The sequence below is a fragment of the Opisthorchis viverrini genome (assembly GCF_000715545.1).
Source record: "Opisthorchis viverrini unplaced genomic scaffold opera_v5_132, whole genome shotgun sequence".
Lineage (NCBI taxonomy): Eukaryota > Metazoa > Platyhelminthes > Trematoda > Opisthorchiida > Opisthorchiidae > Opisthorchis > Opisthorchis viverrini.
In genome coordinates, this window is record NW_008751789.1 from 755557 (window position 1) to 772910 (window position 17354).

Genomic DNA, 17354 nt, shown 5'->3' on the forward strand with positions numbered 1-17354 from the left:
TGACCAACCCTTGACCTGGCAGAGGAGTATGAAGGAGATCACGAAACGCTTGGGTGCTGTCGGTGCTACTCGCCTTCCAGGATGGGGACCGCGTGATCCTCACTGTGCCTGGTTGGATACACTACAAGATATGGCTGCCAACCGATGTCAGTGGCGTTCTTGTTGTCAGTTTCTGTCCAAATTGCCTGAGTGAATGTCTGGAGGTGTAGGCACCTCGGAATGATTGTGTTAAGCTAGCACTAAGTCCCTTCCCCATCCACCTTTATTCTTTTCTTTACAATAAGGCTTTCAAATAAGTCATGGCTGTACGGCAGTGAAGCATCAGTGTTGAACACTGATGTCATGCTGTCGTTGATGATGATGATGATGATGATGATGATGATGATGATGATGATGATGATGATGATGAATTATCTTTTCTGCTTTTTGAATTCTTCTTGTAGCGATTCCAGTATTGCTGCTCACTGACTCACGAAAACTCTCAAGGCTTCCATCAGTTCAGTGGTGATTTTTCCATGTGGAAATGTGATCCCTATATCTCCTGATTAACGTAGAAAAGACAAACTAGATGGAAGGATAGATGGGAAGTGTGATTTAGTGTGCTACGTTTCCATGTCTGTTAAGCTCCTAACCCAAAGTTGAAAGTTTTGCACTGACTCTTCTGTGAATTTTTGAGTAATTCGTTCACAGATTAGCAGAGCCATGAACCAACTGCTAGCATAAAATAAGTCGTATGCCGGATTCTTAACAACATGGGACTGCGATACATAGTGGTAGGCGTTGGAAATGCCAGAGGCATTGCAAGAGAGTAAAGGAGAATACATTGGGTGTGTTGGTTGTAGAGGATCTGGGAATTTTCAACGGAGGCTTCGCCTCGCTGTTGAAACTTATCTATGCTGAACACCATAGGGCTACTGTGCGGGTGTTTCATTATCATCCGCAGTGCACCTTTCAAGAAACATCATGGAGTCTGGAATCCGCGACATCCTGGCCAAACAATCTGGCATGAGGGGCACATTAGAAGTGTGATTAACTCGCCCTTAGACAAGATATAGTACCCCTGATCCTTCAGCAAGAGTATGCAAATCTCATCTGATTGGCCACTTGAGTAACGACTTCTCTGATCGGAGGTTCATTACTCGTGTAAATGAATGTTTCCCATTAACTTTGTGAGATTCACATTGGTGGTTGTTCCAAATATGGGTGAAACTTTGCTTTTCGGCTTTTCAGCATAGCTAGACCTCACAAGACGAAATCTTCATTGAAAATATATTCCATATAACCGGGGATTTAGCAATCATATGGCCACAGACAGGCGTGGGCAAAAATTCATTTACTGTGTAACAATGCTAATTATCTAGGTTCACAAAAACGATCGTGCGACAATTTAACAATGCAGAAAGGGGATTGGAATACAGGTTAAACACCAATCAGATAAGTCAGTCCGCGGAATCACTCGAATAACGGATTCAGAGGCAACACAGCGAAATGCGTCATTCATCGTTTATGATTTTAAGGTATTGCGTCATTCAATGTCCTAGAATTGTGCTTCATTCATTGCTTATTCTCTTGTTTTTGTGATCTGGTACCCTGTNCCCTGTATTGCATTTTTCCCTGCTTTACAAAGAATTCTTTCCCTAAACAGTCTGGCTTTCGGATTGATAAGCAGGATCTGAGGTAATAGTCTCGTTTGTTGCAGTGTAAGATATGAGGTCGTTAAAATGGCCCAGACAGTACGTCGTCAACTAACCGACCAGTAATTCCACTCTAGTCTAGCTAGTGATGATGAAAATCGCATCATTGGGACTTCTGACACATCCGCGAACACTACAGAGGACAACTTTTGACACTCGTCTCTAGAATGCTACATATGCCATACTTTGTAAATGTATTAAAGCTTCTGAGATAGCAAGCATCTTTCGTGTGTTCCCTCTACTGTCTGTTCTGTGTGTGTACTTGCTTGGAAATTTTTGCTTAAGCTATGACTCCAGTGGTTGCTGCATGGGACCGACGATGAAGTGATTTGTTGGAGGTGTCCAAGAATCCCCCTCGAAGACCGCGTTCTATTAGTGAGTGCATCTGGGATGATCTCAATGTCCCTGAGTGATACACAAATGACGTTGCTTGTTTTTGCATAAATTCGGCAAACATCGAACATCCAAGTGAGTGCATCTGGGATGATCTCAATGTCCCTGAGTGATACACAAATGACGTTGCTTGTTTTTGCATAAATTCGGCAAACATCTTTCGAACATCCACCGTGACGGTATCCTCTACTCGTGTGCGCTGTTTCCCGTGTATCCTATTTTTCGCTGGTGTTCCCGGTTGTTTGAATAAACCATGAGTAAATTTCGTAGGCGGTTGTTGTTTTATGCCATGTGAATGTCAGTTGAACGTTTTAGCGCTCTACCCGTTGGGAGCACCATGTTTTTACGTATACATCTGTTAGCTGGTGAAAAACATCACAATCCTGTACGAAAAACAATGCAGTAATATGTTTATTTCTCCTGTATGCATATTCGTTTGGCCCATGAAAAAAAACGGAAATAATATTGCGCAATTTTTAATTTGAATTAGCATGATAAACCACCCACGTGCGTTTTTAACGAAATATTATTGCGATATTACCGGGAACAAGAGGGAAAGAGCATGTTTTTTCTACGTCGAAGGCATCATATTCGAGCTTTTGATACTAGTGAGCAATTTGCATTTAGTTAAACTTTCACTAGCCCTTGGTGAGAATATTAACAGAACTGCGAACATCCCGAAGCTTGCCACTTCGGCCAAAATAGGCGCACACGTATATTTCTTTGCATCCATTGGCTTTTTGCCCATTCAACTAGTTAGACAGTGAAAATTAAACTGTAGTGCCGCCAAGTTATATAATGACTTCCACTAACCAAGATGATTCCTTATTTTGCTGGCTACCGAAGCTCAAACTTTCTCGCACAAACTTTGTGCATTTCCATTCACAATAAGTCACCATCGTTTTAATGAGACATGATACTGTCACGCATCTACCATAGAGGCATCCCACAGCGCAGCTTGATACTGTGTAGAGCAATCGAATTCAGCTAATTTCATCCAGTTGTATTGGCCAACTTTCAGCACCAAGTCATTGAAAAGTGGTTAATTCTGCAAACGGATGGTGTATTATGCAGACGTTTTCCGATTGAAGGTCACAAAGAAACTTTGCTCTAAAGTGCTAAAAGCTAGTCAGGTCACCGTACATAGAAAGTAGAAATATACTCCCAGTTGAGAAATCTGAAACCGTTCATAAAACTGTTATACAGTGCTTGGGCATGCGATTAATTGGTTTGTCACGAGCTGTCGATTTCGCTCGAGGAAATATCAGCCATAATGAGCTACGTCACGGCGCGAATCAGAATATTCTGATAAAGCCAAAACTGTTTCTCAGTCATATTATGATGGGGATCATGAGCTTTATTGACATAACGTGTCATCTTCGGAAAGTTATTAATTCCCCTGTCGAAAAGCCTAGATTAATGACTTAATTCAGCGTTTACTATTTCTGGTAAACAGATTCCACATATTTACCGTTAGAAGCGCGCAGTTTATAACAATTGTTCCGCTCGAATTCCTAGACAGGCATCGGAAAGAGATTGATTCCTAAAGCGTAGCGTAGAGATATGTGCCGAGGAAAATAGGTCAATGAAACAGCGCGCAGAAATTTGGGGGCATGCGTAGGAGAAGAAGACGAGGTCTACTATAATGCAACTCAGTCAGAGCAGATCACAACTTTGTGCATGAACGGTGTGTACCCGCACAGCGTCTCAAGTAATTGCCTTTGGTTGTATAGAAAACGAAACGAATCACCCTAACAAGCAGACTTTCTGACCACAGTGAATACGACGACCACGACATTCCCCCTAAGCGTTCTTGCTGATTCTTCACGATTGGATCCAACCAGAAGATTACAGAAGAGGTATGAAACCGTGGATAGATGGCAAGTGAGTCGTGCTAATGAAATGTATCCTTGGTGGTTATCTCCGAGTGTTATATATTGCTTTTATACAAACAAGTACTTGGTTGTCTGGCGTCATTCATTGAATTATACTACTTGTACCTCCATAGCATACGCGTAGGGTAAACCGAACAGTATTCAGTGACAAGTTATCAGTTGAGAAGTGACTTTTGGTCCAGATAAATTTGCCTGATTAAATCTGATATCCGGTTTTTCTATAATCTGGCTGGTATGAAGCACCGCGTATCACTCCTGTGTAGTTTTACTCTGGTCTGCATTTGTTGTCCAGTTTCGAATCAATAGACGAAAAGTAATTCCACAGGTGTTCTCCCTACAGCCCTGTTTAAGTTTTCCATAGCAGCGCCTTTTTCAGGAACGTCATCTACGTCGTTTAAGAGAACGCTATGTTCATTCCATTACCATCACCGACAGGAATATCCCTAGGCAATGCTCAGAACTTTGCGCCTTTTGTGAAATTTCAAACCAATTTTCACGTTGGATGGGTAGGAGTCAAAGATCACATCTTATTTCCATCTACTACAAGGTGGTACAGAATTAAGTCCCGCTAAAGAGCTTGTGTTCTTTTTCCATTGACGATGACGGTGGGATCCATTTGGCTCCCAGCGGATCTAGCGCCGGACAACAAAACAACACATTTTTTCTATAAATATAAAAGTTCACATCAGTGGATTCCGATCTGACACTGGCTGTAAACTTTACATTCGTCACCGAAGAAACAGACTTAATCACTGGAATGGTAAAGTGAAATTCACTGCCAACTGTATTGACCGCTTTTAAATCAAGGCCGTCTATCCACTGATCATGTACTACATAGAACAATGGGAATATTGCCTAGTATTTAAAAACTTAGAAGCCAAATTGGGTCCACAGTTAGCCCAGTGGGATGCAATAGTAGAGTAGTTCGAATGCATCACGGGAACTCACAGAAAACAATCTGCAACGCAACTTGTATGCGTTGTGTTCGACAATGTCTCTATGTGATGTCAAAACAGTCAAATTGGCAATATATTGATGTATTGTTAACTCTGGTGCGTTCCATGGTGCCGGTGAGTCGGACAATTTGCTTGCAAGCACACTGCGAATCCCCACAAAACACAAAAGCAAACACCTGACCTACAACTACACTCAACAGTGTGTGCCTTTCACCTAAACTGCTGAAGGGTCGGTCCTGACATCTCCGTACATTCTGGGATGTATATTCTGAGATGTTTTCCCTCCATGCACTGCTTCGTTGACATCAGTTTCAAGGGTTTTATCTGTAATAAGTATGTAGTAGTTAGCACACTGTTTATACCGACTGTTATATCTGCTGATTCGCCGGCCTGTGGTATCTGCTGCTGACCCGCTCCAGTGCCTAGTGTCGGAGAGAAAAAGACTCACGGAAGGGAGCACAGTAGCTATATTCCAACAAAGTGGTTGCGAGAGCGCGAGTGCGTGCGAGTGCGAAAAGTACAAAGGCCTCAGGCTTTTTATTGGAAGGACACTGTCTGAACTTGGTCCAATGCTGACGCACGCGGTCTGGCTTTAGTACGAGGCAGCGACATGCTGCATATTGCGGAGGCGTTGTCTGTCCTTGATCAACGCTGACTCGCGCTGCCTAGGTTTGATGCAAGGCTGTGACGCGCTGCATATTGAGGAGGCGTTGTCTGTCTGGTCAACACCCAGCGGAGCTGAGATTCTCCGTAGATTCCGGGCATTCAGTGGTTGCTTTCAGGAAACTGACCTTCCTGATACCGACATTACAACCCTTCGTTTGTCTTAGGCAGTACTTCCACGATAGGCTTCCTTAAGTGATTTAGCGTCCCTTTACATCTACAAAAAGATTCTTGGGGTGCGAATGTTTGTGCATCATTTCGGCATGACATTATGCACGATGAGGGCTGTCTACGTTTGTTGAATTCTCGATTGCTTAGACACGTCGACTTGGTGAGAACAAAACCTCACGAATAGTACCAATTTTGGTGACACAACTCGTCAACTTTTAATGTTCTTTGTCCAAGCTCCGTTCTTACTAGTGTGACACAATGCGTTAAAAGATTGGCAAGCTTTTCATTTTGTAAGGCACAACAAGACAAGCACTCTCTGAATGCTAATCTGCCCGCTTAGGAAATATAAATTAGGACTTTACGGTGTTGCATTCCATTGGGCCCAGTGCAAATCGGGCTATTCAATACACATAATCATCTGTATTGTAGCTATCAAAAATGGAAAACCTCTTTATTTCCTATATCTTGTACTAATAGGTAGCATTTTATAGATTCACTCTGATCTCAAGGTGCAGCAGAGATGAGAGTTTAGCTACTAGTCTTACCTTTCGGAATTTGTTGTCCGGGGTGGGCGGATTGAGTAACTTATTATTCGAGCTATAAAAAGCTTGGCTATAAAAAGCCAAGTTACTGACTGACATGGAAACAAAATATTTTTCTATCTTAGCTAAAAACTAACAGCAGCACCTGAGGAGATAGCATTTTTCGTTACGGAATTTTCTAGCTGGCTGAACTGCTGATTTTCGTTCTCGGATTCCACAACTCATTTCGGAGAATATCACGAACTCCGTATAGATCGAAAAACTTGGAACCATATATCACCAAAGTCACATTCCGAAACCAGTCAAAAATATCTGACTGTCAACTGGAAGGCAACCCTCACAGAAAAAGGGCCCGTACCATTTCTACTTACTCCTGTAAACTTTCCCTGACGGGCCCACAAACAATCACAAATTCATACACTGACAAGTGTATCGTATCTAACCCGATCGACTTGGTTCCATGTCTTTCACTGTGTCTATTGATGGGTTGGCTAACTTTATCAGATTCTACCTTTTTTGCAGGTGTGTACTGCTTTTGTTCACGTAGCCATTCAAAGTCTCCATATCTTCCGTACATGATATGTTGGGTAATCTGTCAGCAAGATAGGTTAAAAACATAGGATGTCTTACCGCCGTTTCGCAAATGTTTGCAGATGAATGTGGATTGATAATTGGCTGGAAACAAAAACAGATGTGCGTTATACGGATAACCACAGGATCAGGAAAGGAGTCGTGTTTTCGCAGAATTTAATGACCGGTCTTGATATCCTCACAAAAAGTGACTATTGATCAGTTTCAGAAACATTATTTGTTTGAGGGGCTATTGGATCTGGGTGATCACACATTCTGTTCTACTGGAGACTTACATTTTGGGACTCGAAGTGGGAAGGCGATCTATCAGTGGTCAAATAAGTGGATACATAAGCTTCCAGCGCTGTGAACGTGGCAGCCTGGTCACCGCTATCACATTTTCAATGGTTGAAAATTGAAGAAAACTAACATCATCGTGTTGGCGACATCCGGATGCCCCTTGAATTATCCTTTGTTGGAGCGGACCACTGTCCCTTTCTCTTCTGCATAGTTGAAGAAAAGTAGATGATTGTATCGGTTTCATTGTGATGTGACACGAAAATAGCTGCCATCCCCTTCGGGTTGCTGGAGACCCAAACCCATTTTCACCTGGCACCATGGAATCAAAGGGCGTAGGCACGGGTGAGTGGTCAGTTGAGATCCTTAACCCAGTGCATCAGTATACACAAGGCCGAATGCTGAAGTCTGGTTAACACTTGACATACTCTACCCAGCTTAGCCTGTTGTGAGATACCTTGCCCCTCTTCATCTGGATGACTCCCTCTTTTAGGGGTGTCACTGACGACTTGATGACTTTTACAAAGTTATCAAGGAAGCGGGTATGAAAAGCATATTGCGAACATTATAAATCGCATTATAATCACTTCTGGTTGTGGCTGTGATGTACCCATACGGAAACACATATGGTTCTTGCTTTTGAGGGAAGAATAAGATGAAGAACCGTATCTTTACTGTGATAACATTCGTGGAATGAGGATGAGTCCCTGTTCGTCTAGAACCAATGGGAAAGAGGCAATCCTAGAAAACGACACTCATTTGAATACCCATTTGGTTTTGACGGGAGACTCATCTGGAACCCAGTTTAAACTCTCGTGTATGATGTTCTCAAATGAATGTGCTGAACCAGGCCGCCTCATGTTTCAGTTGGCATGACATTCGAGATATCGCGATACATTGTATGGACGTAATACATTACTGATGAGGTTTCTGAAAACATTTCGACAGCCCACTACCGCATCGCTTTTTCTGGGGCTGATTAGGTAGACACTGTACCTGAGTTCCGTCAACAGAACCGTATCTTTACTGTGATCACATTCGTGGAATGAGGATGAGTCCCTGTTCGTCTAGAACCAATGGGAAAGAGGCAATCCTAGAAAACGACACTCATTTGAATACCCATTTGGTTTTGACGGGAGACTCATCTGGAACCCAGTTTAAACTCTCGTGTATGATGTTCTCAAATGAATGTGCTGAACCAGGCCGCCTCATGTTTCAGTTGGCATGACATTCGAGATATCGCGATACATTGTATGGACGTAATACATTACTGATGAGGTTTCTGAAAACATTTCGACAGCCCACTACCGCATCGCTTTTTCTGGGGCTGATTAGGTAGACACTGTACCTGAGTTTCCGTCAACCTTATGCTCTACTAAAGCGCAAATTACAAGATATTAGCGAAATACACTCACTTGCGTATCGTTTATGAGGTTTTATTTTGTTCAAGTAAAAATAAGCTTAACGGAAGCTCGGGAACTGCGTCAACCTGATGAGCTGCGAGAAGAGCAAAACCGGTCGTAGGTTGTCGAAATGACGGATCCTTCTTATGAATACCTGGACAAAACCCAGCTCTTTCCAGTGCCAATTAGAACGTTACAGACATTGCAGTGCACATATCGGCATCACATCATTCAAACCTGTCACTGAAATCTATGGATACCCTCGCTTTCTCAATAATGTCACAACTGGAAAGAAATGTTCCATGGTGTTGACTCTAAGGTTTATTCGTGAAGAAAAGTACCCTCAGAAAAGTACCAGATGTGCACTGGCGTCAGCCATCACGGAAATCCGGAACCATGTGTGCTATTCGAAAATCCATCCGTTGCTTATAGGGCGAGTGAACCTTCAGTCCGTCTCGCCTTTAGGTAACCATCCAAATTCACTGACACACATCTGAAGCATCAGTCTAACCTGGCAGTGTAAAACCCCCCACCGGGGATTCTATTGATTTCTACGATTTAAGACAGGTTGCTTATCAAGATTCGATGACAAGGCACCAGCTTTCAATGCATATTTCCCTTCTGCTTGTTTCTTTGAGAATTTTTCACTGCTGACATCAACTCTTGAAAGGGCGTCTCCTCCTGACAGACCATTTCTAATCGCTCTTTCTGGAGCTCAATCTGTACTCTCAGACAGAAAAAATGCACTGGATTTATCAGTCATTACATTCTATTATTCAGACATGTATATAGTAGCAAACTCGCGAAAAAAAGTTCCTGCGAAAACCTACGATTTACTTCATCATGACTACGGTTATATGCGGAGTTTCAGGTGAAATTTTGCTTAAAATCTCCTCTGTATAACGCTAACCTTATAATGGAGGGCCAAAGAAGCATTGTTTAAGTAGGTTAAGTGTGGTGTTGAGAAGTATATTCTACCTCGGAACATACAAATTTGTTCTGAAGCGTTTACATTTCAAGAAAGCGCCGTGAAAATGAAGTGCAAACGACGACTTTCGGCCGCTTGATCGAAGTTGTTAGCTTGAGATACCTACCTTGCCCTTCAAAGGTAGTCTGTAACGAGGCTCAATAAACAGCTCGTGAAACTTGAGCTCAAGAACTTGTCTCTTGGCGTCTGCCTACCCTACGAGGATGAGGTTCATGAGGCCACGACAATGTGTGAATAAGACACCTTTCATTCCACTGTCTTCGCTCTGACGGAGATTGCTTGTCAGCCAGTTCCTATCCTTTTATTCAAGTGTCGTTCCTGAAATAGAAGCGGTCAACTACCTTAATATAAAGGCGATAGCCGTTTTTTGCATGCTGAGGGGATCAGGATTTTTGATTCCTATTGGGTTTATCATAACCTAAGATGGCTCAGCGGTTGGAGCGCAAATTTACTAACTGGAACATTCGTGGTTCAAACCTAAACCGTGCCTCTGTTTAGGCTTAAACAACCGGACAGTATCTTACCTCACGTACTTCCTTCTGGTGGCGTGACAGTAAAGCACTGAAAGGCTGCTACACCTGAACGATTTTTGTCACAAGCTCACTAACGAGATCACACAAGGTGAATGGAAAAGATTATTTTCAGAGGCAGGTCTTTAAGACGGCGCACATATCTAACCTCCAACAGCAATCATATTGTGTCGAAACAAAAAATCAGGCTTCTGGCGTGTTTTGTCGTGTTGTAGGTTTATCTGTGTATGTACGTACACGACGATAGTTTGTTGTAGGGTGATGTTGCGTTGGTAGAGTGATAGCTACTCCTTGGTTAAATATAGAAGCATGTATAAGTAAAGAATCAGGATGCACAAGGTTAAATATTCACGACAAAAGCATGCAGCGCGAAGCCAGGTTTGTTGTCGTCTTTATATGCTTCAATCCAACCTTTTGTTTTTGTGGCGACTTTTATGGATAAGGAAAGTAGCTCACTTCAATGACTGTCTATATTTGTGGACCTTGAAATGTGGTTTCATTATATTCGTTGGTTGACCCTGTTGTCACAGAAGCTTAACAATTACGCCTTGTTTTATCAGTGTTACTGGTGATTCACCTCAAGTGGAATTGTTTTCCCAAATAATACCAATTTGAGGGTTCCCAGTGTGTGATCACTGTTCTAGTGGCCGAGGTTAATATGTTCCATCTGGAGGTCAAAACGGTTTTCCGTTTCTTGTTCACTCAACGGGCACAATACCGGCTGAGTTGTCTGTCGGATTTAGGCACTCCTCATGAGTATAATGTATACCTCCATTTGAGGATTTACTAAATCGTCGACGTACTGACAATTTTTATCACTAGGTTGAGATTCCCGCAAAGAATACTTGCTCGTTAATACCAAAACCCTATGATTGATTAAAGAAGCTGGGTGGACGGGTGATTCGCGATCATAGACTGTCGGAGCACCAGAAACGGTAAGGTGTTCGGTAATGAACATTAACGAGAGAGATTCAGCGAAATTCCACTGCACAACGATGAGGCGCTCCTCAGACCTCATGGAAACTCTGAGCTACCTGTATGTTCGCAGGTGCGTTTCATTTTACTTCAGAATTCATTATGTCCCCGGAAGAGAAATCTAAATCCAAGTTTTGCGATAAAACCTTGACCTAATTCCGTGGGAATCGCACCATAAGGAAGTTTCTCTTCTCAAGATATTCTTAGCTCAGTTTGCGAACATTATTGCTACATATGTCTGAGTTCAAATGCATCTTCATACTCACTAAAGTTCGTCATATTCAGAATTATAATAACGTCGTTCTGTATAGCGTGTGAAAACACAGGCTTCAGGGATATTCTGCAGCAAACTTTTTCCAAAAAATGTTGAAATTGTGATTCCCTAAAATGCACAAATTGTCGGTTTCACCCTGTCTGAGAGCCGCCAACTAGGCGTCGTGCACTGAAACTGATACACTCACAGCAGTTTGCGTGAAAGTTCGTTTTCTCAATGAAAACCATGGGCATTGTGTTTGCTGTACACTACACAGAAGAATTCCAGCAAGGTACCGAGTGCGAAAAGCTTCACTCACAGGATTCATCAATTTCGCATTGTTTAAACGAATAGCTTTTCAAGTCTGAGTTCCGTTGTCTCGGTTTTGAAAAGTCGTTTTCCAAAAATTTTTTGCAGTGTCGCTAATCTTCAAATCAGCCCATACCATGCCTTTCTCTTTGCAGTTTTCGGCTACTCAGTTTGTGTTTTTGTCGTAGAATGTCATCCCACAGAAAGTTTAATTTACTTTGTTTTCTGATCACTTTCCAGTCTGGAAATATTGGAAAGCTGTTGATTAGGTGCCCTTCAACCACACTTGTGATGCTGTAAACATTTTTGAGGAAGGTGGCCCTATTGTTCGGTGATTTGAAAGAAGCGAAGTTAAAGAAAGAGGGAAAATGAAGTGGAAAATGAGTTTGCAGGATGAAATCAACACAGTCTACAAAAAAAGAGAAAAAGAAAGAAATCAAGTCCAAACTGACGTGTCCGGACCCATCAAAAAGTATTGAAGCTTGAAGAACTACGAGTAGGGAATCTAGATGACTGCTAATTACCTGCAATCGAATTCTTTGAACGCATAGCTTCACTCTAACCGCTTTGAACTATCTGGGCCCCTTCAGCACCATCTATCTTCAAAACGACAGGATCTACGTGATATTTTGAAACAGTTGCTGTGATTGCTTACATGTCTTCCACTTTAATGGATTTCAAACACGGTTTCACGTTTACATATTTCTTCAGAATTGTGTTATTGAACTGATGTAGCCCATATTTGACATCGTTAGTGAGCGTTTTGATGGGCACTTATACACAGGTTCCAGAGGATTTTTAAATCAAGCCTTTCAAAGCCGACGAAAAAATATGGCCTAACAGTTTCTCATTAATCTCCGTTGATGAGCTTATTTTTCCGGCCTTATTTGAGTTCACTTGTGAGTAACTCACCGCATACATGATACTGAGGCTTCCCTTGTTCACTTGACCGATTCCTCTCTTGACAAAGTCGATTCTGTAGTTATTTTTTTATTTATCTTTCGCGATTTTCAACTAGGGCACACAATGTTAATAAGCAAGTTTTATTCCTCTGGAAACACAACTTCCTCAGTTGGTTGGTTTTGTGCATAGTCTTCCCGTTCCAAGCACATAAAGATTAGGCATTTGCCGGTTGGTCATTTATACCGACTTTTCAAGGTCCACTTGCAACTCCTTTTATTTTGAATAGTTACGCTGGTGATATTGGCTTGAGGGAACCAATTAAATAAGTCGATGACTTTATCCTTCAGCCCATCATTTTCGACTAATTCAGAAATCATTTACAGGACATAATGACTTAATTTACTTTCTTTCTAACCTCGAAATAAACCTAAGAAGTAAACCCTTTGACTACTTCAACATGGCGCTCCAATGACGCTTTCTTTCTGCCTCCTCAAAGGAAGGTCTTTTACAGCGTGTACATAATGGCAGGTGCGGATTCCCCGACACTAAATTCCTCAAACACTAAATTCCTCCCCCAGCGTCTAACATCAAGGAAACCCGCCATCCGCATAAGAAAGCTGTGCACATTTAAGTATCTTCTCAATGTTCATTTGTTTTAGTCGGGTTCCACTATATGCACCTCTGTCATATTACCAGCCTCGTGTTTGAATGGATGCCTTATTGCTGGAGGCCATTCTCTGCGCTTGTTTTCCCATTTTCACGACGGCATTTGCCTTCCTAACTGTAATCCATCCTTATATAATGTTCACAATGTCACTCACACAATCTGTAATAAGTATCTAACCCTCTCCGACCAGATCTCTCAACTTCCCCTCTGGCAGTCAAAATGAGTGCCGAAGACACAGTTCTGCCCGTACTTTCTTCCTTGCTTCACTGATCCTGAGGTTGCCGTTACTCAGTTTCGAACAACTTTATTGAGCTTTTTCAGTTATACATAACTAACCGCTTCTGTGATACAAAAACGCTGATATCTTGTCACACAGACAGTACATGTGGATATACATGTCGCTCTGCCTACCCGCCTGTAAGTTTCATTCATTTATGCTGAAACGAGGAAAGTAATTGGCAGTGAGAACTTGATTAGCTATCCAAAGGCTTTTCGCAAGACATATGAAAGAACAGCCGAGAAGCCGTGACTGATTCATAGCGATTCATTATATCCAAATTCCTTCCTTCCTACGTCAGCTGCGTTAACCGGTCCTAACCTGGCATTCAGAAGACTGAGAACGTGAAGGGCACTGTAAAACTGAAGGTTGTGCAGAAATGGGTTTTTCCTATCTGTTGGGCTATGTGCATTGTTTAGGTCATCCAGGTTACTGTGATCAAGCGACACTCGATACAGGGTAAGATTGCAGATCACGTTTGCAACAAGGAGGATAGAATAGACGTCATGAAGAGTTTTAAAACGTTCAGCTGCAGCACCCTTTCGGGGCTTAACTGCCATGTCATCCGAATGAAGCCCGAAGAATGGGTTGATGCCCGGTTTCCGAAGCCTGGACAGGGGAAGTTGTGAGGCAGAGGTCGGGTTCGAACCCAGTAAATTGTTGCTCTAGTCCCTGAGCCGTGTCACAAAGAGCTCAATTACTACTCGCTATTAGGTTCTTTTTATCAACTACATGACAAGTCCCGAGATCAGAGGACTTATCGCCTGATAACTGACTTGTGAGGCTGGATTTTCAACGTCAGTCATGCAAATGAATGAAATATTGATCGCTCAGTGCACATCATGACCAGTAGCTTGTTTGTAGAAAAGTTTAGACCCCTTTTAAGCTGCGAAAATTCCTAGTCCTACAGGATTTTTACCTCTGAAGACCGTTTAGAAAGAATAAATCATAAGTGTGATTCTGGGACACCATCGGCATAGGACAGTCACCATCCAAGCTAAACTGTTCGCGACATAAAACAGATGTTGCAGGGACCACCCAATTACTTTCAAGTAGGCTTTTGCTGATGTGATGTGCCTCATCTATCCGCTCGCTTCTTATAAACAACACTGACATGGGATTAAGAAACCCAAGTAAACTGGAACTTTTCGGACAGGAAATGTATTGCAGTCATACACGCAAAACCAATGAGACGCACGGAGAATTCCAGCCCATAAATCACTGCATTGTATCCGACAGTCTGTCATTTGAAATTTCTGTTTTATGCTCTTTCCGGGTGAGGTAATGTTGTATCGTGAATGGCCGTCTATCGATTACGCCTGTACTGAGCCTGCCAGACAACACGATAAGGAGAAGACGGAGAACGTCGGACACGGTTGTATTGTCAGGATAAAACACATGGCTTTTGCGCAATATATATAACGACCAGATATGGTCGTTCAGTTGTTCGTTCTGTACGGACAATGGCGGTGTTCCGGTCGTAAAAAATTTCAGACCCACTCCACTGGTCGTATGTTGCTAGGCCGTGTTTGGTGCGCTCCACCGACGCACCTGCTTTCCGGACGTGTCGTACCGATGGTGACCTTGGGGATGCGTCACTCTTTGCAAATGTTTTCTATAGAGGAAAATGTTGGTAGCTCAGGTAGCGTAGATGGTGGTCGTAGGAGCGTAGGAGTGCGTAGCGGTGGTTTGGTGGTTGGGCACAACCACGTAAATGGGGGCTGGCGGAATGGCTAGAAATATCGAAACATTGGCCGGGTCACCAATAGGCAATATTAAACCTTTGGGGAGATAATTCATATACGAAGTTATTTAGTGGTAACGGGAGAATATTAACAGAATTCCTCGTTTATGATATCCCTCAAATGAGTGCTTCACCTCATGTTCCAATTGTTCCGATGTTTCAAGATATTGCTATGTATTCCAATGACGGATCAATATTCATGCAGTCGTTAATAGCTCATCCGCAACTCTACTTGGTACTCACCCGTTTGGCACCACCCCACCAAACTTGTCTTCTCGGAATACCCCGATTTTAAAACTCATTTGACCTTAACAGGAGACTCGTCTGACAAAAATCGATGGCTGTGCCCACTTGAATAGCTTCAAGAAGGAGGAAACCTAGCGAAATACACTCATTTGCCAACAAATTTGGTTTTTGCGAGAGACTCACCTGGACCGCAGCTGAATCCCTCGTTTATGATGTTTCTAAACAAGAGATTCAGCTGGGTTTCAAGCGAGTCCCTCGCAAAATCAGATTTGTTTGCAAATGACAGTATCTTGCTAATTCCTTGCAATTTGGTTTCAAGTAGAAAATAGGGTTAACAGAAACTCGGGGACAGCGCCTACCTGATAAGCCGCAAGAATGGCTAAAGCGGTCCTGGGTTGTCGAACAATTTTCAGCAACCTTATGATTAGTGTATTACGTCTATAAAGAGGAAACCTGTCTTAGTCTGTTGGAGATTTTTCAGAAATTTTATGTGGCCTGTTCAGCCTAAGAGGTTAACTTAGCTTCAGTAAAACAAAGCCAGAGTGAGCGTGACGTCAGAAATGAAAAGGCTTGAAATTCTAATGCAGCGGACTACCAGCCGGAGGGTTTATAAGTCTTGGAAAAGAATGACTTGTCAATAACCAGCTTTCCGAACTCAATACTCGATGGTTTAAAGCGACCATCACTCGATTACTCACGACTGAAATCTTCACTACACGTAGCAAGATTTACCATCCTTAGGATTGGAATTAGTTTACGATGTCCTTCTAGACTGGCCTATCCACCTTGTTGCACTTTTCAAGAGAAAGTACATGGTACACAGTATATAGTAGTATATGTTGAGATTGTTTCCACTTCATTCGCATACACAATCGGGTCATGCCTGACGTTTCGCTCTCTTGAGAGTCACGAATTAGAAGCCACGTACGCTGTCGTCACTATTTGATGATAACGGATATCTCAACTTTCTTCTGCCTGTGCACGGCCAGAGACGTGTGTAAGCTCACAGTTTTTTCGGGAGAAGTTTCACAAAAACAGTTTCACTCAACAGAGAGTGATTTCATTCAAGATTGCCAATCTGCAATGCAGTCAGTGTGCCTTCATCACGCTACGCATGAGATGCACACATCTACTATGATTGTTCGGATGGTGCACTTCCTTTACCTCTGGCGCCTCACCTTGAGTACCCTTACAAATTCCGATATACTGGCTAGGTTTTCTGACTATCCAAGCGGAAAACTGAACATCCTTTCGGATTTACACACGCGCACTTGCGTCTGACACACGCAGATGTGCTTCGTGCGCGCACCATCCCTTGGGGGTTCATTGCGGCGATTTTCTTTCCAGGTACGTCAGTGCAAACGGGTAGTTAAATCCTCCTAGTTCCTGCGTAAAGCAATGCGGCGTTGCAGGTGAGTCAGGCTATCCAAGTTACACTGTGTCGCTAGCCAGACTGATGAAACCATACAAGGCCGCTGATCAGACGACCAACTGATTGCTGGGGTCTGCGCAGCCGGTAAGCGATGGTGGAGGGCCGGCAGCATTAGGAGAAGGGGAATATTTGTTCCAGACAGCAAACTTTCCTGAGCGCATTACTTTGGCAGTCCCACTAGCCACAGTTTCAGGATCAAAGGCCTCACATTTGTTCGCCGTCATTGTACCTGTACATGAGTGTGGTCGATCGTTGGTTCGTTCGCTGAGCTGGGCAGTTTGCAAACGTTTCATCACCAATCGAGGTGACATAATCAGTGTGTTGTTAGAGGGCGTAATGGGACGTAGCGGTGGTTGGTTGTGCGTTGAGTGGTGCTGTGCGTGTGTGTGTGTGTGTGTTAACGTACATTCTGTTATCCGGGACTCACTTTCGACTACGATTAATTG

General features: G+C 42.8%; 1 protein-coding gene across 1 annotated transcript in view; it reads right to left on the reverse strand.

The window, feature by feature from the left end:
- Nucleotides 1-17132, reverse strand: part of T265_06425 (hypothetical protein) — a gene marked incomplete at both ends in the record, with an annotated part of 36192 nt that extends 19060 nt beyond the window's left edge. Inside the window, 4 exons of the mRNA XM_009171683.1 lie at nucleotides 6318-6369; nucleotides 6686-6906; nucleotides 7315-7387; nucleotides 16969-17132. Coding sequence (XP_009169947.1) covers nucleotides 6318-6369; nucleotides 6686-6906; nucleotides 7315-7387; nucleotides 16969-17132 — 510 coding nt within the window. The remainder of the gene's footprint in view (nucleotides 1-6317; nucleotides 6370-6685; nucleotides 6907-7314; nucleotides 7388-16968) is intronic.
- Nucleotides 17133-17354: the final 222 nt, after the last annotated feature.